At 30.4% G+C, this 23,562-nt stretch overlaps 1 protein-coding gene across 1 annotated transcript; it reads left to right on the forward strand.

Moving 5' to 3' along the window:
• The first annotated feature begins 19,573 nt into the window (after window positions 1–19,573).
• On the forward strand, window positions 19,574–21,884 carry LOC18105769 (probable UDP-arabinopyranose mutase 1). Its single transcript, XM_006374369.3, has 4 exons — window positions 19,574–19,959; window positions 20,688–20,938; window positions 21,020–21,188; window positions 21,345–21,884. Exons 1-4 carry the CDS (start codon window positions 19,636–19,638, stop codon window positions 21,681–21,683), a joined length of 1,083 nt encoding a protein of 360 aa, XP_006374431.2. The 5' UTR covers window positions 19,574–19,635; the 3' UTR covers window positions 21,684–21,884.
• The last annotated feature ends 1,678 nt before the right edge of the window (window positions 21,885–23,562 follow it).

Below are 23,562 nucleotides of genomic sequence, written 5' to 3' on the forward strand. Positions count from 1 at the left end.
AAACCTTGATTTAAATTCTTTAATTTGAGCACCTTTTACAAATTAGTCTTTGATTTCTAGAGTATGCAATTTAACCCTTATCAACCATCAAACTTTAAATTTCTTTCAAATTGACCCTTGATTTAATTAATTTCAGTCCTCAAACTCATATACCTTTTACACTTTGTCTTGGTCTTGACAATCTTTAATTTTACTCTCAATCAACCTTCAAATTTCTTTCAATTGAACCCTGGATTGCACCAATTTAGCCTTTGAAAGTTTCAATAATGTCCCTAATCTTTTTATCTTTACGAATTGCTCCAAATTAAGCCTCCAAATTTGATTCTTCTTCATTTGAGTACTTGATTGAATCCACAAAACCCATTAGAAATTTAATTAAATCCTTAAACTTAATTAATTCTTTCTGTTTTTTCCCAATTAACTTTCAAACTTAATTTTCCTTCAATTATATCCTTAAATAAGTCAATTAAACCGGTTAGAAGTTTAATACAAAAATTGATCGCTAGAATCAATCAAATATAACATGGCAAATGATATTGTTATCCCAAAAACTGTTGACCATAGTTTTAAAAATGTTTAACGTGTTCATCGTTTCAACCAATCATTTTAATTTTAAAATAGTGTGTGCTCTGAATTTTAGATATGATGTTAAGGTTTCTCAAAACACTCCCAATACTTTATCTTCTACATAGAAGTCCTTAATCTCTTTCTCAGAGTCTTAGATATTTTCTTATAGAGATTCAAACAAGAACCCTAAATACTTTTATTCCATGCTAAGATTAAAATGACAAACTCAAGCTCTTTCCACCTAAACCTATGATCATCTCACATATCAAAACTTTATTGACTACATGCCTAATGTGAACTGATCTACAAACAGTATTTATAGGAACTTGCAGGGGAGGAACTTGTAGGGGAAATTCTAGGACCATTCTATAAAAAGGTATCTAAAGAAAAATAAGACTAATATCTTACCATAGACATCAAGAAAGAAATATTTCCCTTTTAGGGATGATCATGTAAGTCTAAATGACTAGAAAAAAAAATCCCCAATAGTCTAGTGGTGCTATAGTTAAGTATCTCAAATGGTTAGATAAAATGTAACACTATTTTAGCAACCAATGGAGGTGTCAAAATATTTTTGACATAATCTATCTATCTAAACTCTTTTCCAAATCCAATAGAGAAACTCTTAACAATATTCACCCTATTTTGGCTAAAGTTTAACAATGTGTTTATATATTCAAGTATGGAGTTTAAACCATTACTTTATATAATTTAGCCATAATAGATGATCTTTATCTAGTGAAAAGGAACTTTGTGCCTCCACATAGATTCATATTAGTTTTTTTAGGATTCTATAATACGTGCACCTGAATTTAGTATTGTTAAATAGAGAAAGAAAGAACTTGACTTTTTACCTTCAAATAGCATGTAGGTACTATATTAAATATGCAAACACCTTATAAGCTCTAATTCCAAAAAGCCTATCGAATCATACCTCAAAATGGTTGTAGCAGGGTAGGTCTATAGTTATAGGCCTCTCTGTACTAAGCTATATTTATAGCATTTTAGGAGAGTGTAATGCTAGATAAAAAAAAAAAACACCTTTTATAATGAAATACAATATCTATAGAGCGTTATGGTGTGTTCAAATATAGGTAATTATCTATTTTTTAAGGTTTAGTAATATAAGAATAAACCTTGACCCAAAATCAATCTTTTTAGGGTGTAGCTTGCTATGATCTTCATTCCAAGATTTGTCTTTCAAGGAATGTAAAAAGACTTTACTTAATTTGATATATTTGAGTGATATAGGATTATTGTCTTTATAATCAATGGGTCCAAGACCTCAATGGATTTCACTTACCCAACATTAAAGAACAAAATTTGAAAGAAAAAGATTTTATAGCATAGAGAAGCATCATAACCTATAGAGATCTATAGTGTAGGGTAATGATTAACCCTATTCCAAAGAATAACTATTGTTCTTGTGAACACTACAATCCTTTCTTTGTATTCATACAGTTAAGGTTCCTCCAATGCATAGCTTTTTCCATGCTTTATTGAGAGATTACTTGTATTTACAGAAAAACTATAATGGTAGTTGTGTAAACGATCTTTAGACTTAATTACCAAGTTATCTTATATAGAGAATGCTATGTTTTGATTCTAACTACACATTGCCTTAATCAAAGGTAATAAATGAAAAGATATTGTGTATAACATAAATTATATAAAGGTATTTAAGTGATTAAAAGATGATTTATCATCCTAGATGAATTAGAAAAAATGTTTCATATGTTATCAAATAATATTTATTGAGAAATTCATGTATAAGGTAGAATGAGATTTGAAAAAAAAGGTTTTAAATCTTCTCCAAATGATTAATGACTATGATGTTAAGAACATATATGATTTATTGAAACATAGCATATGACTTTTCTAATATTTGAGAAATCATGACACATTGTTAGACAATACTCTTGATCTTCAAGTATAAATCAATCAATTTATTGTATTGATAATAAGTTAAATTATTTAATTTATTTAATCATGTTTTATTAGGATTCTGATTTATATTTGAGTCAATATATTAAAAAATCAATGAGTCACACACATTAAAAATCATTAACAATAAATTAAACTAGGATAATAAATTAAGTATGAATTAATTATAACTAAGTTTTAGAAAATAAGGACTAAATGTAATTAATATACAAAATTATAATTCTAGATCTATAAAAATGAAGTAGAGAATTAATTGTATTAATTTATAATAATTATCCTTAATAAAATATGCTATATTTTTCAAAGCACACAAAGTGATATTTTCCTATTAATAGTTTCACAACCCAATTTGTGACCTTCTTTTCAAAATATTTGTTTAAAAATGAAAAAAATAAAAACAAATCCAAAAAAATAAATTTTTGATGTATTCATGTTATTTTTGTCATTTTCAACGTCTTTTCAAAAGAATCTGAAATTTAAAAATTTATTTTCAATGCGTTTATTTCAAAATCTTTAATTAATTTTTCTCATTGAGTTTATAGTGCCTTTAACAAAAAAAAATACTAAAAAATAAGAAAAATATAAAAATATAAAAATAGACAAAGCTAGGACTAAAAACGCAAAGAAAAAGAAATGAAAAAACCAAAATAAAATTAAGTTACTTGATGACCAAGCAATTAAAAAAAATTACTTTACCTATATAAAAAAAAAACCACAAGGGGGCATTTTTTATAAAATAAAAGCCACATACTTAGTTATCATATCAAACTCTCTTCAGAAAAATCACTAAAAGAGCGTTTGGAAACGCAGTGACACCCGTATTTTCAAAAAATTAAATTTTGTTTTGCTAAAAATTAATTTTTTTTATATGTTTTGGATCGTTTTGATACGCTGATCTCAAAAATAATTTTTTAAAAATAAAAAAAGATATTATTTTAATATATTTCAGCATAAAAAACACTTTAAAAAACAACCACAACCACAACCAAAATCACACTCCAATCACGTAAACAGTTGCCTATTCTTAGAAAAGGAGATGAAAAACGTGACCTCACTCTCCCTCATCTTCTCGAACAATAACTACACAAAAAAACACCATTACAGCTCTCTTTTCTCACATTTCTCTCACTCTCATCTTCCCCAAAAAAACCACGCCAGACGAAGCACTACCCACTACCACTTCTCTTGTCCCTGGTTCCTCCTCCTTAAACCACTCACAGACCCATCTTCCCTCTAACTATCATCATCGATTGGTTACCATCAATATCGCCATCCAATGACCCATCATCTCCATTGTCAAGTCTTAAAAACAACAGTACACAAAAACCATCAAATTTTCCTGACCTCTCAGAGCCTCCACACCAAGGATAGCTTTCTCCCTCTCTCGACTAGTAGTAGCATCAAAAATCCACCTTTGATACCTACCATCGACCATACCTTCCAACTAGTCACCAGCCCAACCAAAATCACCCTCCCACCTTCCCTCTATGACCTGAAATCTCCATCAGCCGTGTAATGACAACCATCACAACTAGCCTTATGGCTCTCCACTTTCCACGATAGCCATACGGCCCTTACTATCTTTTTCAGCCATGGTAGTAAACACTAGCAGTAGGAGCAGCGGGACCAATGAGGCTTCATTTGGCATTGTGATCAACTGTTGTTTTTTTTAATTTTAAAAATTTTTAGTTTTAAAATATTTATTTATATTTTTAAATTGATGTGATAATATTAAAAATAAATTTTAAAAAATAAAAAATATTATTTTAATATATTTTTAAATAAAAAATATTTTGAAAAATAACTTTTACTATTATTTAAAAATTTTAAAAACTTTTTGAGGGCTCTGAGACGGGGCTACAGGCAACAGTAGACTATACCACCGAACAAGCTCAAAGAAGAGTAGCTCATGATCCGCGAACACACGCGCCATTTAATTTCATCGGCAAGTGATGTTCATGCATTAGGGCTTTGGCAATGTACTATACGTGCCACACACGCCATATCATATGCCATTGCACTTCCATTAGCTCTCAACAGCTTCTAAAAACACCTAACCATATCCAGAAGGTCAATAATCGAGTCCAAACCTGAACATTATTTAACATGTCTTAGAATATGTTTGGGAAAATTTAAATTTTTTTTTTTTGCTAAAATTTAATATAGTTTGTACGTTTTGGATCGTTTTGATGTGCTGATGACAAAAATAATTTTTAAAAAATAAAAAAAAAATTATTGGCATACATTTCGGCACAAAAAGTTATTTGAAAAGCAATCGCTATCACACTGTCAAGCACCCTTTTAGATTAGAATGAGTGTGAAGTGATTTGTTGGATTTTGACCAGAATTGTATCATTAATTGCTTTATTGTGATGACGATTATAATGTTTTGTTGTTAAATGTTACAAATCCTGAACTAGTAATGCTTTTCTAATGCTTTTCAAAGTCTTAAAGTTGAAGTCTCATACTCAAGGTTTACTAATTATGTTTAATTTTATCTGTTTATATATTTTAATATGGATATGATTTGGATATGTTTAGCTAATAATTTTGAAGAAGGTTTTTTGTTCTTGAAAAGTCATAAATTAAGTTAGAGAATTGGGAACATTGTTGATTTGAAATTATTTTTTGTTGAACTTGTGATATGGTTTCTGGTTTACATGATTTATGATTTATCTTCTCATCTATAGTCAAGATATGCCTGGAGAATATGGAGAAATAATGATATGAATCGTGGGCAAAGTTTCTTGTTTTTCACTACTTTGATCTATCACAAGAAAATTTTGTCACGTGGTTCGTGTTGTTGGATTATGCTTTATTGACTTTGAAAGATTTGGGTCATGCTTATTATTTAATCCCAGGATTCCCAGCCATTTTTTGGGTCACTTTTTATGTTGTGAGCTGATCCTTTTTGCTCAAGCCTTTTTTTTTTTTTTTTTTTGTATATATATATATATATATATGGATTAAATTCATGTGGGCTTTCAGATACATGGGTTGATATTAAGGTTTAGGTCTTTAATCTGGTTTGTGTTTGAATGCTAATGATGGGCTCATGAATATGAATTTTGCATGTACTTTGATTTATTTTTTTATTTTTTATTTTTTTGGCATATGGTCAAATTCAAAAATACTTTTCATGCATATTTTTTGTAAAATAAAAACATATTTTTCTTTATATTTTTTAAGAAAAAGAAATTAATGGATTTTACCAATAATTTATAAATATTCATTAAAACTTTACCTACATTTTAAAAACACAAAAAATAATTATTTATTTTTAATGTCAAGATTTATGAACTTATATATCAGATATATTTATAATATTAAGAAAGGAAAGTTAAAACCATAATAAATAAAATAAACTTTTTTCCCTCTTTTTGTTTAATTTTAATATTTGAGAATTATGTCAATTTTCAAATCAATCTTATTAAACACACAAGATTTATACAACTCATTAAGAATATTAACAAGTCGAGGGATAAGATGTTTATACTTTAACATAATATTATTGATTGCACCTTTTATCAATGACAAACCATTATGGATCTTATCAAAAAATACATAGAACATTATGGACAATAACTTCAACTCTTTATTAGAAAGCCTTACAAAACTTCAATCATTTTGAAATTTTAACTCAAGATAAAAAAAAAATATCTAAAAACTTCTAGCAAAAGGTCAGCTTAATCCAAAGGTTAGATAAAATATCATGTTTGTTGGTATAAAGTTATGTAGTAGGATTAAATTAAAATCTGAATTTGATTGTCCTATACAATCCTCAAATTTCTGTAACAAAGATATAGCAACACTAAAAATAAAAGAATCAAGATTGTTAGTGTTAAAATATGTTTTCTTATACATAAGTAAAATCATAGACATGTCAGAAAAACAAGCACTCTTGATCTCGCTTTTTGTTTTTGTATAGAAACTCAAGCGTTTACCTATATGTTCTACGCTCTCTTCTTTTCTCCTCCTTATTTTCTTCTCTCTATTTTTGGCTTCTATTAACCTTTTTTTTCTCCATTAACCAAATCTAAGCCTTTTCTCTCCTTTCTTATTCTTTCCTTAAGACTTACTATATTTTCAATCTTTAAACTCACGATTTCACATTATTTATTTGTTTAATTGACTTTGCTTTCTCTTTTCAGCTTTAATTGGTCTTGTTTAAGCCTTCAAGACTTTCTTTTTATGAACTTTTACCTTCAATAACATTGTATAAAAATAATAGCTGATAATAATTTTAGATAAGCATACCTTACTAACCACTTTCGTATATATTTTTGAATGATAACCACGACTTCACATTGTTATATTACCATTTCAACTTCACTTTTCTTTTTCAATTTCAATTGGTCTTTATAAACCTGTCTAGGTGACAATGATGCAAGTGTTTATGTCCTTCCATCATTTTCAAGAAAATACCTATTTTTAAGTTCATCACACTTGTCCTTCCTATCAAATTGACAATGTCTCCCTAACAGTAAATGACTAGCATGCATTGGAATCATGTCACACAAAACATCATCCTTATACTTTCAATCAAAAAAGAAATCAAAACATGTTTAATCATCATAACTTCACCACATTCATTCAATTATTGAAGCTTATAAGGTCTATTATGCTTAACAATTCTCATATTCAATTTCTTAACAATTATAGTACTAGCAACGTTAGCACAACTTTCACTATTAATAATCTTACAACACACCTTGTTACTAATGTGACATCTAATATAAAATATGTTCTCTTTGTGTTGCTCCTTTACCAATTTCATAGCAACTTTCTAATCATCAACCTTTGAAAACTTATTTTCTTTATCTTTAGCTTTAGAAGGTTGAATTTTAATTTTTCTTCCCTTCTGCATCAAGAACGGTTTGGATTTGTTCCTTTTGCAATTTAGCATCTCTTTTATCTATAAGATTAAGACCATCACGTAAACTAGCAATAAAAGTCTATTGTATATCCATTATGTTCATGACCTCCTCAAATCTTAAGGCTATCATATCCAATTTCCTTTCTATAGCCTTGTTACCCTTTAGTGATGAACCATTTTTGGCGGATATTTTAATTTTTAAAAATAAACATTAGCAACAAAGATATATATATATATATTCTAACACACTCTCTCACGTGTTTACTCTCAAATTAATGTCTCTCCTATCGTGTTTCACAAAATTTTTATAGGTTTTTCACTCAAATATACTCACTACCCTTTTACCTCTCAATCCCCAACTTTCAATCCTTAAAAGTAACTAGCACAATAATCAAATAAATCAACTAACCAAAGTATCAGTTTCTAATTAATTATTGACTCAAGAAGAAAATATTTAACTAACAACTAGCAAATTGACAAAACTAAGAATGTGAATTTTACAAGTAACAATGTAAATTTCATGCGAGATATATGACGATATGAAGACACAAATAAAATTATAAAATCAAGAAAAATCAACAAACTAAAGATTTTTTTAATACTAACCCAATAAAATTTCAAGAATCAAATCAAAATAACTCAAAGATCAAAAAAAAAAAATTCTCTTAAACTTTTGGCCAAATTAGCAAATTTCAATTTCTCTTCCTTTGTTTTTAATTAAGCAAACTCAATATAATATAAGATCCAACTTTTTTATATATATACATTTCCTCTAGTAATCAAAAATCCATAAAACTCAAACTAAGTTTTTTTTTTTATGCTAACAATATGCAAATTAAGAAAATATAAGAATTTTTTTAAAAAATAAAAACTAGTCGAAACTAAGACATAGAGAATCAAGAAAAATAATATGAAATAAAAGAACATGAATTGAAAAGATATAACTTGAAATTAAAGCAAGCTCTTATACTAATTGATGCAGGTTGAAGCTAAAGACAGCAACAAATAAAGAGCTTAAAGTCTTTTTTGAGCAAACGGTGTTGCAGATGTAAATCCTAAATGCGTAGGTTTATTCTCTCTAAAATAATAATATTAAATTTTTCCTTCTTAGGAGATTTACAAAGCCTTTTGGTCCAAGCTTCTACTATAAAGAAAAAATATAAAATATAATAAAATTTTATTTGACTTTAGAATGGTTAGGCTTGACCTATAAAGCCATGATTCACCTTACTGAGGTGGATCCATTTTAACTAATAGATCCTTAGTAATAATCAGACAAATAAACAATATAATTTATCTTAGGTAAAGTGTATTAAGAATGATATTATCATCCCTATATACAATTAGTTCTATTATCTAGACTCTATAAACCAATTAAGGTTCCTAGTAGGTGACGATTCCAAACCTTTAAACCATGAAATAACAAAAATTACTTGTTCTTTCCACACCTACAAATCCTAATTCCAAAGAATGATTGTCACGACACCCTAGATATACGAAAAATAAGGTTATAAGATTTTTCTTATAAATAAATTATTATACCTCATATTATTATAAAGTATAATACAACATACAAGAAAGAAAAATAAAAGATCTAAGACAAGGCATAATAATCCATCTTGTTTAAAAGAGTTTAAAATATTTTTTTTATCTAATAATTCATGTGGATTACTTATAGGTCAGATATTTGGATGGTTTGTGGCTTGTGACAACTCAACCTTGAAAAATTAATCAAACACTAGAAGAAAGAATTGATATTCAAGTAATCTTTACACAAATCCCAAACAACGTTGTATTTTCTAACAGGATCCAAGAGACTCATAAAAAATTAAAAATACTATTTTTTTTTGTTCATGTCTTTTAAGAAACCCAACAAGTACACCTTCCTTTTAATTTGGTCAGTATTGGGGATGATATAAATTATACATTAGTTGGTTGAAAATTTCCTCATTTCTTTTGATCTTTAAAAAGTATTTGTGTTTTCTTCAACCACTTTGGTAGCTTTTATATCTTTATTATCACTTCAACAACTTCTATAGGCTTTCTTGATCTCGTGATCTCAAATAGTCTCCATTCTTTCATTTTTCCAACTAGGTATGTTTCCCTAAATGGTTTTTCTCTACTCATTATGCCAATATCTTCTTATAAAGAGCATCTTCTCCAAAATGATTTTAATGCATTTTTGCTCTATTATAGTTATGGATTCTTTTGCACTAATTAGGAAATTTGTGTATTAAGGGCTATCATGCCCAAGTTGGGTTGTTGGTATTATGTCTGATATATTGGTATATTTCCTAACACATGGGGCATAATAGTTTCAAAAATAAAAAAACTTTAGTTTTGGGACTTGCCGCTAAGTGTATAGGCCTATGGTACTTCATACCTGTTTTGTTGCAATTTATTATTGATTAGACTCAATTAATAAAAAATAGTTAACATATTTTTATTGATTATCACAATATTGTTATGGTACGTCATGTTTGTTATGTTCTTCATCTTTGTCTGGATAGCCCTTATATATGCATTAAAAATATTTAAAGGCCAAAAGAAGGATGCCTTTTCAAGAGCTACATGGTTGGATGGATGATACTCGTTACTGTTGGTTATGACTACCTTATAATGCCATCTGACCCATAAAAAAAGGATATGCATGGCTATGTTTAAGGCATAAATACACCTAAATAGGAACCTATAGTTAATGGTGATGACATAGTTGGAAGAGGTGGAAATAATAATGACTACTTGGGGACAATAAGGTTATGTTCAGATGTAGTTCTATATTGTAGGGATGAGATAGATCCCTATCACATTACATCTAAAACTAGTTAATCCATATGAATATATAGTGATAAAGGAATACCAGGTTCCTAACTACCAAGAAATTGGCCCTTCTATATTACTTTTACTAATTGTTCATCAAGTGTAGCAATAACTAGTTTACCTGTATTATTATTTGGTGGCATATCTACTAGTTAATAGAAGAAATATTGGATCTTTCTCACTAGCCATGTTATTCTATTGATCATAGATACAGATGCTTGTAAATCAATCACGTTACATATTCTTTGTTTCTTCCTTATAACAAGGACAAACTATAATTGGAAACTTAATATTGAACAATAGGTAATCGCCTTATAAAATCAAACAAAGTGTAGGTATATCAAACTTTGAACCTTAATATCTTAATGACCCATCCTCTTTCCTAAAAAGAAAGGCTCTTTGGTTTTAAAAGGGGGGAAAAGGTCTAAGACTTATGTGATATATGAAGGAGTCGCCACCTAGTATTATGATCACTAGAAACCCTAACTGGTTTTTCAGAGTTCTAAGATGAGGGACTAGTTATGTTAAAAAGAATATACTATTACTCTAAAGTATCCTACTTGAGGTAAGCTCTTCTATTTGTAATTGGTATGTTGTGCCTAATTTACTAATAATCTATCTATATGGATCGAAATAGGTCTACTACAATAAGTTAAAATGCTTGGTGGATGGTTGGAGTAATTCTATCCTTTCTAAAATCCATGTGATCTTTTCCACTCCTAATTGCTACTACAATGATTATCGATGTTGGCTTCACTAATTTTAATAATAGTTAGTGAATTAACCTATTTACAACCAATTACTTATGATCAAGACCTATGACTAGTAATGGTCTACCAAGTGAAGTCAGTGAATAATTAGATGTGCCTATATTGGGCTCAATGAACCTGACTCTAAACCTAGGAAGAGTTATCGCTAAATACTTTGTTTCTACAAGTATGGTCCATGGACAACAACAAATGAAAGTTCATTTATCCTATGGTATTGAATTCATCATATTTTAATAAATGAGGTTTTATACTCGAGGCCTAAATATCAAAACAATAACCATTATAGGTTCATCTATTTAGAGATAGGATTTAGTGGTATGAATGTTCTTTTTGGATTAACTTTGGATAATAACTCTATGGATTCATTTGTCTTAAAGTGTGTTTTGATGTTTAACAATCACATTGGTATCTTATTTTTAAAGAATTGCGCTGAATCAATATTTTTTTCATATCAATTGAGAAGACTCATCTATTGATTATTGGTATGCATTTGGCGACTCATTAAGAAACTTAGTGCCCCCAATTAACACTTAGGTGCTTATTTAAGTTCAACAACATATTGTTTTTGAGTTTTTTTTTTTAAGAAGACATCAACATGAAAAAAAAATCATAAAATAGGTGTGCGAATGAAAAATAATGTTCTTTTTAAAAAACAAATTGCTTTTTTTTTTTGAAAAATATTTTGGAAATGAAGGTTGAAATTAGGTTACGACAATATTCGTTACATAATTTTATATTTATTCTTTATAATTCTTTTCTTGCATCAAAATGAGCTACTTGTTTTTGCAATTTCAAGTGTTAATAAAAGAGCTACAACTTTCAAATAAAGGTAACAATCAAACATCATCTAGACCTTAAGTAATATAGTTGGGCCTATGATAAGAAGTGATTTTGAGCAGTCAGATGTGGATCTGTCACAACTATATGAAGATTTGCTCCAATCAGATTACATGAATAGCCTAACAAATACATTTATGAACTAGTGGAATAGGTTAGATCCAAGAGGAGATCTGGTCACGCCACAACATAATAACATCTCAAAAGGACAATAGCTTTTGATCCGATCGTTGGATCATGTTTAAATTTTTTTCAGGACTTTTTGGAAATTGTTTTCTCTATAGTAACCACTATGTTGCTATGCGGATCGTTAGATTTTTAGATATTAAAAATCTTGTTGAGGTCCTTGGTTTGGAAAGTTTTGTGATTTTCCTTGTTATTTTTTGATTTCGTGCTTATTTAGGATTTTATGCTTCTTTCCTTTGTAATTTTGGATTTTGTTTTGTTTTCTAGTTTAGGTGGAGTTTCTGGCCTGTTTAAGGCTTTCTAAACCTCCTAAGGAAGAAAACTTCATTATTAGTATTTAGAGAGAATAAACTTGCGAATTTAGGGCTCATATCTGCAGCCCTTTTCATCCATAAAAATATTATGTGTTTTTTGTTTAATTGTTGTTTTTAGTTGAAGCTTGCATCATTGACCTAGGAATTCATGTGATCATGTGTTAGAAAATAATATAAATCATATCCTGGGACCTCACCTAACAGTTTAAGTTATTGGGTTGAATTGGTTCTTTGACATGGTATCAGAGCCTTGAAGACCAAGCAGTCATGAGTTCAAATCTCACCATCCTCATTTATTTGATAAAAATCAAGCACAAGGTAATGTAGGTTTATGCAAGTTTCAAGCCCAAAGGGCTTTCACTTGAGGGGGCATGTTAGAGAATAATATAAATCATATCTTAGGACCTCACCTAACAGTTTAAGCTATTATGTTGAGATGGTTCTTTGACATCATGAATGTTGTTTCAGCTCTCTCTTACTCAGATTCATGTTTCCTATATTAAAATCATTGTTTCTAAATTTTATCGATGTATATACTTTGTTTGCAATAGAGGAGATAATCGAGTTTTGTTTCACGAACGCATGCAGAGAGATGCAACTATATTCCTTAATACAAATTAAATAGCATGGTGATGTATGATTAATTGACGATAAGTTCTTCAAGATGCATGAAAGCAAAAGGCTGTAATGAGCTTTAATAATCGCTTAGCTGACAAAGTTTATTGACCGATTATAATGATAGCATTACTTCATTTGATAAAACATCCATTTATCGTCTTTTGAAGTGATTGGGTAGGGAGAGGGGGGGAGGTAAAGTGTCCTATAGTTAATACTTGGTGCAATAAGCTTCCTTGAACGATAAAGTCTGCCTCTTAAGATCATATCCCTATCAAGAAGTTCACTTCCTACATGTTACCATAGACTGCACAGTCAGATGCAAATGCAAAAGAAAAGCAAATAACATCCTCAACCATTTTAATAAAGGTCTGCAAAGAATTCAGTTTCACGTCTGCATCGGTAAAGTGCATTGTGATAATGGGAATGTTGAGATGATTTTTAGCATTGTAGCAAAGACTTAGTTCTTAAATAAGGTGATCAATCGGTTTCAAACGCATGAATTTGAACGATCCTCTGGCAGATATGTTAATGTGGTTCTCGAATCAATGATAATGTTGTCATTTGTAAATGCTGTGCGAAAAATTTCTGCTAGATTCTATTCTCTTTCCTTCTACACTAATCCCTTCTAGTGTAAGGAAGTAGTATGAATCTGTGTCTCCTGAAATTGCTGGTGTAGAAACCGCTCCAGGTCTTGAAACCACACATTTTCCACCAAAATTCAACTTGTTAGGGGTGCTTGATCTATCAAATTATTCATTCTAGTAACTAAGGAAACTGCTGCTCCACATCCAAGGCCAACTACGCCAGTTCCATCAAAATTTATTATAGGGAACTCAATTCAAAAGGTCATGGAGGACAACCACCAATCATTGATTGGAAACCACCAACTATAGCCACCGACCACTTAGATACTGCCACTTACCATTATCTTTCACACATGGAACTTTATTTTTCATTATTTTATTTTGTGTATAAATAGGTAACAAAGTTTATGTTATTGAGTGTGGAAAATAAAATAGAGAAACACTAGAGAGAAAGAGAGGGTGAGAGTTTAAGAGTTTGTAATTTTATCTAAGCTTGTTATTTATGAAATAAAACATATTTTTATCTCCTTTGAGTAATTCAAAACCACCATCAGTTGTCTCTCCGACCAATAATTATTATCAGAGCATTGTTCGTCACATAGGAGTTTTTGAAATGCGCTTGAATTTTCAATGTTGTCAAAAACATATTTTTATCTTTCCATAGTGTAATTCTTTAATACAAACTCAACGATGCAAAAATTAGCCTTATCGAAGCAAGGGGTACACTACACGCGCCACCTGAAGACACTACTTCTATCAACCACGTGCATCCCACATGTGCCATATTTGAGCCAAGTTGAGCCACTTAAGCCAATCCATAAGCCGAGCCTCCAAGCCATTTAGGCGAGCCGTGATTTGTGCAGAGCCAAGCCATCAAACCATTGACTGAATAATATTCCTAGGATATTCCCAGTTCAACCCTAACGAACCGACCGATGTTCAGAATCGGTTTTTTGACTAGTTTAACCTATTTTTAACTCATTTTCAACCAATTCAGACTATTCTGGATTCATACGCAGTATCTGTTTTGTCAAATTCATCTTCAATCATCTCAAAGCTAACCAAAGATAATTATGATAAATGATGTACCAAACTGAAGGCATTTCTTGGCTCACAAAAATGTATAGAGATTGTGGAATATGGTAATGATGAACCGGATACCAAAGAAATAAAAGATTCTCTACAAGAGGCACAAAAGCAAGTTCTCAAAGCCAATATAAAAAAGACAACAAAGCCAAGACCATTATTTATCAAGGTCTCGATGAAGTCACATTTGAGATCATCGCTTTCACATAAACCTCAAAGGAAATATGAGAGGCTCTCCAAACAAAATACAAAGGTGCTGACAGAATAAAAAAGATTCATCTCCAATCTTTGTGAGGTGAATTTAAATCATTGAAAATGAAGTTCTCAGAATCTATTTCTGATTATCACTCAAGAATTATGGTGATAATTAATCAGATGAGTTGAAATTAATAATCCTTCACAAATTCTCAGGTTACTAATAAACTTTTAAGATCCCTAGATCTAAGATTTGATTATGTTGTTGTTACTATTAAAGAGTCTAAAAAAGTGGACAAGTTGGTGGTGGATGAGCTTATGGGTCTTTATAAGCTCATAAACAAAAGATTGTGAAAAGAAATGGAGATAAGACAATAAAGCATGTCTTGTAATCAAAACTATCCCTCAAAGAAGATAAATACGAGTAAAGAGGGACTTCAACAAGTGGATTTACCACTTGAGGAAGAGGTGAACAAAAACAAGAAGGATTTCACTGATTTCAAGGAAAAGGATCTTGGGATATAAGATCAAGAGGTAGAAATGTTAAAAACAACACTAAAAGAGGATGAGGACAACAAACATTTACTCATAGAGGAAGAGGAGGCGATTACAATAACCATGACAAGAGGAATATCTAGTGTTATAGCTGCAATCAGTTTGGGCACTATAGCACTGAATGTTAAAGGAAAGCTCTATTAGATGTACATGAACAACTCAATTATACAAAGGAAAATACCACCATAAAAGGATCACCTACATTATTTATCCAAAATGGAATCGATAAGAATCAAGAGAATTTCAGTATCTAGATTATGGAGCTAGCAATCGTATATGTGAACAATGAGACCTGTTTGGTGCTCTAAATGAGACTATACAAGGACAAGTCACTTTTGGAGATACCTCAAAAATTTTAGTAGAAGGTAAAGGCAACATCCCAATCATGTTAAAGAATGAAAATCATAACTACATCACAAATGTTTATTATATTCCAGCCATAAAGCACAACATGCTGAGTGTAAGCCAACTTATAGAAAAAGATTATTCTTTTTTCATGAAGGATTATAATCTTACATTCAAAGACTACAATGAGAGATTAATTTCCTTTATGAAGATGTCTAAGAATAAGATGTTTTCTCTAAACATCTATATGATGCAACAATGTGTTTGATTATCATCACTAACCATAAAAAGTGGCTCTAGCACTTAAGGCTTTGATATATCAATTTTACAAATATGAAGATGCTAGCAAGCAAGGAGATGATCAACACATAAAAGTGAGTCATTTCATCACTAATAATGGCCCTAAAGGTCCTAAATGTAGTAAAAATATTCTTTTAAAGAAAATTAAGGATAATTTTTCGGTCATTAGTAGGAGTTGCAATCATTTTAATCCAATTTTATACATAATCCACTACTAGAAGAATGTATTTGTTATTGTAAGATGAAGAAAATAGTCCCACAAAAATACCCCAAACAATAAACACCTTCATATTTAGAATATTCTATAAGGGCATCTCATTTTATCTAGAGATGTTCCCAGAATTCTGGTATCTATCATATGTTATAATAAAAGCATGAGCATCCTTTAACAAGTTTGGCCAATAAAATCCTAATTGAAGAACTTTAGTTGTTGTTTGACAAGCTCCAAAGTGCCCTTCACATTCAACTATGTGGAAATGCTTTAGAATATCTACCATCTCCTATTCTAGAACACATCGCTGAATAACTTGATCTACACTGCTTATAGAGTATTAGTTACTCCTAACAATAGTGTTTTACTTCTAAGAAAATTTTCTTCTTTTGTTGGTAAGAGAATTCTAAAGGAATGACCTTACCTACAAGAAAATTGATATACTTTACATACCAAGTAGAGGGTTGTTAGAAGGAGTAGCTAAATGTTTCTCATCTAGAAAATTATCATTTATGAACATAAAAAAAAACAATGACTAAACATTCAATTTTGCAGTTCGAACTTCAAAATCAATATCAACTAGGAATCATGTATCTATAAGGCTGGTTTTGTAATAGTTGTACCTACAATTTGTTCACTTCACTGTTTATAAACATGAGTCCATCACATTCACATATATGGCTTTCAATTCCATAATAAGTTGGACAAAGAAACTAACAAGTGACACTAACAACATGAAGATTTTAAAATTCTTTTCATTTTATTTGATAACAAAAGGAATTTTTTAATCAATTTAAACATTAATAAAATTAATTGAAAACCCCACAAGGATGATGTTCTTTTCAAATATGATGATTAGACTAAAAAGTTGAAAATGGATTGCTAGACATCAAAATAATGAAACAAAACAATTCTTGGGTTAGGTTTAAAAAACTTTTTTCAATTCAGATGTAAGAGGAAAGAAGTCTTAAAGGCTATATTGTGTATGTATTTACAGAGTTTAAAAAAAATATGATTATTGGTTAAAGAAAAAAAAGAATGGAAGACAAGAAATTGAAACCTCTTATTTAATGGGTTATGAAAGTTTATATAGTCATGAACTACACCAACTTGCATAGAAACAATAATAAAGAAGGAAAACTATTGTGGCACCTATCTATAGACAATCTTTTTAAATATTAGTCTCTAATTGTTGATAGTTCACTATTAAGTGGGAAAAAAATAACATCATTAGGTTATTCATTAGATATAGGCATATCTTAACACCATTTAATGGGCTTAGTTATTATAGGAGAATGTGTGAGCATTTAATACTTGATACCAATTATACAGAGGGTAGGTGAAGTAGTTCAAGTGCTACTTCGAGGTGAACTACTGCTGTTGGGGTGTATTTGTATGAGATTTAGCTGTTAGAGTGTTGTCTTATTAGGCTATGTGAACACTTGAGCCCAATCTAGAGACTAGTTTGTTGTAAGCCTATTAGGTTAATAAGGCTTCTTGAAAGTTGAGGCATCCTTTTTAGATTTAGTGTGTTTCAAAAATATTTTTAATCTAAAAGCATTTTAAAATAATTTTTTTTATTTTCGATATTAGCACATTTTAACTATTAGAAAATACTAAAAATTTGCATTAATTTGATGTTTTTAAAACTAAATATAATTTTAAAATCCACCAGAATAAAATTCACAAGACGAAAACAAACTTAAGTAGAGCGATGATCCACTAACTTGCAATGAGACCTTACATGCTGGGAGAGGATTCATGACCTATTATGCTTTGGATTAGAAGGTAGTGTGGGTCTTGCCTTATGTTGTATGTCATGGATTAGGTGATTAAAGATGCAAATTTGAAACTCATTAAGAGGTGCAAAAGATATTGAAAATACACTTGTAAAATCAATCTAGTTAAGAAATTCTCTTCAATGTTGTATTCAAAATATAAAATTCTTCTACCAGTACTGACAAGGAGATAGAATTAACAGGCATCTGATAAATTAATCGCCGGTAGCCGGCTTTCCAAGTGGAAAAACTAGATGTCGATGACTGCAAGTGTAGCAATGTACAAAAGAAAAGATACAAATTTTATAATCTTACACGGTGGAGTAGAGAGGAACAAGTAATATGCACGGAGCAGGCCATGGCTGACCTTTTTGTATTCCACTCCTTTGGCTTTGAGTACTTGAAATCACATCACGTCAAAATTCAAAAAAGTTTGTATTCAAAACGACAGCAAGAAAGGCATCCCTCTAAAATCCAAATTTAGCTAAGAAAATATCACATTAACATATACATGCTAATATTATTAAAAAATATATATTACATTAACATATATACTAGCATAAATAATTAGCATCAACATATTAAAAAGTATATTTATAATTAAATAAACAAACTTTTAATATAATATTCTTAAAATAAAAAAATATTAAAAACAAGGATAATAAAATAACAAATTGTTCTAAAGATAAATAATTTAACATAGAAGATATAAGATGATAACATCCAAACTCCACTTTGCATTAGAATCCATAAATCAACATCCTCAACTGCATAAAAAAAATAAAAGATTTTAGAACATGTTGAACATTTAATACACTTTTTCTAAAGTAAAATTTAAAAAGAAAAAAAATACTAAAGTAGAAGATCTCATTAGAATAATCACAATTTTTTCTAACACAATAATATTTTTATTTTTGGTTGAATATAAGTATTAAATTATGCAGTGTACATAGGATCAAAATTTAAATAATATAAACTTAGATTCTACACTTGAACAAAATTAAAATTGAGCCTCGTTTAAATCTAAAGAAAATTGAATTTTAGATTTTAAAAACGAAAAAGCTATTTAATGATCTTAAAACACTTGTTAAGCCTGAACAAAATGTATATATAGGATACCATTTATTGTTGGATTAATATGAAAAAATATAAAAAATAATATCTAAATAAAAATAAATGATATTTATTATAAATATTTAGGTGTTAATATTATAGTTATATATTTAAGTGTTGACGATAAATTATATATAAAATGAAAATGAAAATTAATTTAAAACATTAATTATTGAAAATCCTTGATGAGAATATATAGAAAGACGTACCACTTGATCAATGTTTGTTTGCAAAATGTGTTTTTTATTGTATTTGAATATGTTTTAAAAATATAATTTTCTTAAAAAAAATGATTTTTTTAAATATTTTCTAATGATTTTAATGTATTAATATTAAAAAAAACTAAAAAAATTATTTTAATATATTTTTAAATAAAAAATATTTTAAAAATAGACAATTCTAAACTCGCACTATATCTACGCTGTTCGCGTTCTCTCTCTCTCTCTCTCTCTCTCTCTCTGCAAGTACGTACAAGGTCATAAGCATAAGAAAAACGCCAAATCTGTCCACTCTTCCTCTCTCACTATTGTGCAACAATGGCTGAGACCAGTGCCTCTCCGACTCTTCTTTTGAAAGATGAGCTTGACATTGTAATCCCGACAATAAGAAACCTTGATTTCTTGGAGATGTGGAGGCCATTCTTTCAGCCATACCATCTTATCATAGTCCAAGATGGTGACCCTTCAAAAATCATCAAAGTCCCTGGAGGCTTTGATTATGAGCTTTATAATAGGAATGATATTAATAGGATTTTGGGTCCTAAAGCCTCTTGCATTTCCTTCAAGGATTCTGCCTGTAGGTGCTTTGGTTACTTGGTTTCTAAGAAGAAGTACATCTTCACTATTGATGATGATTGCTTTGTAAGTATTATACCATGATTCTTCTTTCTTCTTCTTCTTTTCTTCTTCTTGAATGCATTTTTATTTTTGGGTACAATTTTGGATCTTTATGCATGTTCAAATTGGACTTGGGATCTGTTTTCTTGTTTATAGCTAGTAGCAATCTTCTCATGGAATAATAACAGATCGGCTTTTGATTAGTATATTGATCTTTTTCAATGCTGACAGACCAATCCATCAGAATGCAACCCAACATTAAATCATTTCATGTTTCTCTTACATTTAACATGTCTTATCTCGTCATCTAGATCTGTTGTTTGCACAAGCTGAGAATTCTTTATGGTTTTAAGTTCAGCATTAACAAATGACAATATTCTAGCTTTGCTACTAGCTCATTATTTTCGACCTTCAGTTTGTGCACGGAAATATATTATATCACAGAGTCAAATAAGAAGCTTAAAACTTCGCAATAGAAGACACTCTTGCTATATGACTTTCAACAATTTTCTTTTGTATTTATTCATGCCTATTAACCCTGCACCAATCTGCTTTCTCACCAATATTTATCCGTATCTTTTAAGTTTTCAAATCTTAGAAGGATGCATTATGCATAGAGAGATCTGCCAAAGCGAGTTCTCCTACTGTCCCTGCATTATTTCTCTGCTACCTTGGAAATACTGAGGATATGTGCTTTAAAATTTGAAATTGGAAGTGAGATCCAAAGTTGAACATCCTTTATGCGATTGCAGGTGGCTAAAGATCCATCTGGCAAAGAAATTAATGCTCTTCAGCAGCACATAAAGAACCTTCTGGCTCCATCCACTCCATTTTTCTTCAACACCCTGTATGACCCATACCGAGAGGGTACAGATTTTGTTCGTGGGTATCCATTCAGCCTTCGCGAGGGTGTCCCCACTGCTGTATCTCATGGCCTTTGGCTCAACATCCCAGATTACGATGCTCCCACCCAGCTTGTCAAGCCCCTTGAGAAGAACACTCGGTAGGAAGATCCTTAATGCACCTCTAGGTCATTTTTTTATGTTCATTTAACAGAAATATTAACTTTCCATATGTTTGTAAGGTTTGTGGATGCTGTTATGACAATACCAAAAGGAACCCTCTTCCCAATGTGTGGCATGAATCTGGCCTTTAACCGCGAGTTGATTGGTCCTGCAATGTACTTTGGTCTCATGGGTGATGGTCAGCCAATTGGACGCTATGATGATATGTGGGCTGGCTGGTGCACCAAGGTTTCTACCCTTCTTACAGAGCACCTTTCTTTCTCTCTGTGTGTTGTTCACTGTCCAGTGATGTACATTCTTTAGGCTTTAAATCAGCTTGCTCTATGGCCAGCAAATTTCATATCTGTTGCAGCTCAAATAAGAGATGTTTTCCTGACCTTGTAGGTTATCTGCGACCACATGGGCTGGGGAGTCAAGACAGGATTGCCTTACATCTGGCACAGTAAAGCAAGCAACCCATTTGTGAACCTTAAGAAAGAATACAAAGGAATCTATTGGCAAGAAGAACTGATCCCATTTTTCCAGTCTGCTATCCTTCCGAAGGACTGCACCACTGTTCAGAAGTGCTATATTGAACTCTCCAAGCAAGTTAGGGCAAAACTTGGTAAAGTTGATGAATACTTTATCAAGCTAGCAGATGCAATGGTCACATGGGTTGAGGCATGGGATGAGCTGAACCAAACCGGAAAGTCCAGTGAAGTACCCAATGGTGCTGCAAAATAGACTTCATGGATAATGCAAGGAGGTGACAGTCGTTATCAGGTCATGGATGTTTTCTTCTCATCCATAGTTGTAGCCTGGTGTTTTGAGCAGCTTTTTCTCTTCTTGTCAAAGCATTTCCTCTGAAGCTTGGATTATTTATTTTGCAGGCAGGGAATATATATGACCCTATTTATCTTAATATTATTATTGAGTTTAGAACAATATTAAGAAATTATGGTTTCTGTAGCCAATTAGATTGAATGGTTAAATTATCTAAATTAACAATGATGGAGTACGTAGAGTTAATGACTTCTGGAAATCCGTATCAAATTATCAATTATTCTTGTCAAAATGTTAGGTTTCTATCTTTTTGTCTGTTGATAGCTATTCCAAACGTCTTGCTCGTTGTCAACAATGTGAAGTGGGAGATTTCTACCGAACATCCTGCCATCTTTTCAAAGCAAAATGCTTCAAGCTCTGCAATACTGAGATGCAATTATGTATGTTTTTATATTTTAAAAATATTTTTTAAAAAATTTAAATTCTTTTTCAAATGAATATTTTTTGGGTGTTTTTAAATCACTTTGACGTGCTGATGTTAAAAATAATTTTAAAAAATAAAAAATATTTTAATGTATTTTTAAGCAAAAAAACACTTTGAAAAACAATTACTATCATATTCTCAAACACACCCTAAATTTAGGTAGTTAGAATTTACGTTTTAAAGAAAGTTTTTAAAAGAAATGATTTTTTCTAAAAATTAATGTTTTATGTTTTTTTAATTATTTTAATATATTGATATTAAAAATAAATTTTTAAAAATAAAAAATATATTATTTTAATATATTTTTAAATAAAAATATTTTAAAAAATAACTACCATAGAAAACAGCCACGACAACTTGGCCATACTTCGTTAACGCTTATATAGCATGCGCTAGCGTGTGGATGATCCTCGCGCAATTCAGGTGGCGTGTGTGGGGTCATCCCATCAATAAACAATGCCTTCTTGAATAAACAATGCCTTCTTGAATGGTGTTTAGAAGGTCTTGGCACCTCAATGCAATAAAAAGGTATATATCCCTAATGCACCTTAAGTTACGTGCATAAGATTTTTTTTAAAAAAAAATTATTGTTTTTACAATTTTACTATTTAATATTAAATTTTTTAATAAATATTAGATTTTTTAATAAACAGAATAGTTTTAGGTCTTCTTCTTTTTACATTTTTCTGTTGATATTTTTTCATATTTTTTAAATTATGAATTGAACTAATCAATTGAGTCTCGGATTTTTTATCCTTGCGATTTTTTATACAAAAAAAAAAAATTGTCCGGCCCTTGGCGAGACCGTAAGCGACAAAACTAGTACTTTCAATGTATATTTCTTTGGAGCTGATGGGTAGACGTGTGGCATCTTACTTGTAAAATACCAATTGGCAAATAAAAGGGTCTGATTTATCCTCCAGTCCGAAAAAACCCTTTATTTTTTTTAGCTACTTCTTTTGATACTTAGCATGCCACTTGAGATAGCCCAACGGTTAATGCTTTGCCATCTCTCCGAAATGTTTCCTACAATTGCAAAGGCTTTAAAACCAATTTGATCTCTTTCCAACCTCTGCTGTAAATCTTACCAGCCCTTTCCATCGCTGGTATCAATTGGTCTTGATCGTGTTAATTTCAATTTATTCTGTAGTTACACCAACGGAGAGTTTTGGTTCAGAAACTAAGCAAAGGCCAAGAAAAAAAGAATCTTCGAAGGAGAATGAGTTAAATTTAGCCTATAAAGAAATCCACTTTCAGCACCAGAAAAGGACAGTCAGGAACGAGAATGGGAAGCACTAAAGTACTTCAGGCAAACCTAATATATATATCGGCAGCCAACAAGGATTGCATTGAAAA

This window comes from Populus trichocarpa, chromosome 15 (assembly GCF_000002775.5).
Source record: "Populus trichocarpa isolate Nisqually-1 chromosome 15, P.trichocarpa_v4.1, whole genome shotgun sequence".
Taxonomy (NCBI): Eukaryota; Viridiplantae; Streptophyta; class Magnoliopsida; order Malpighiales; family Salicaceae; genus Populus; species Populus trichocarpa.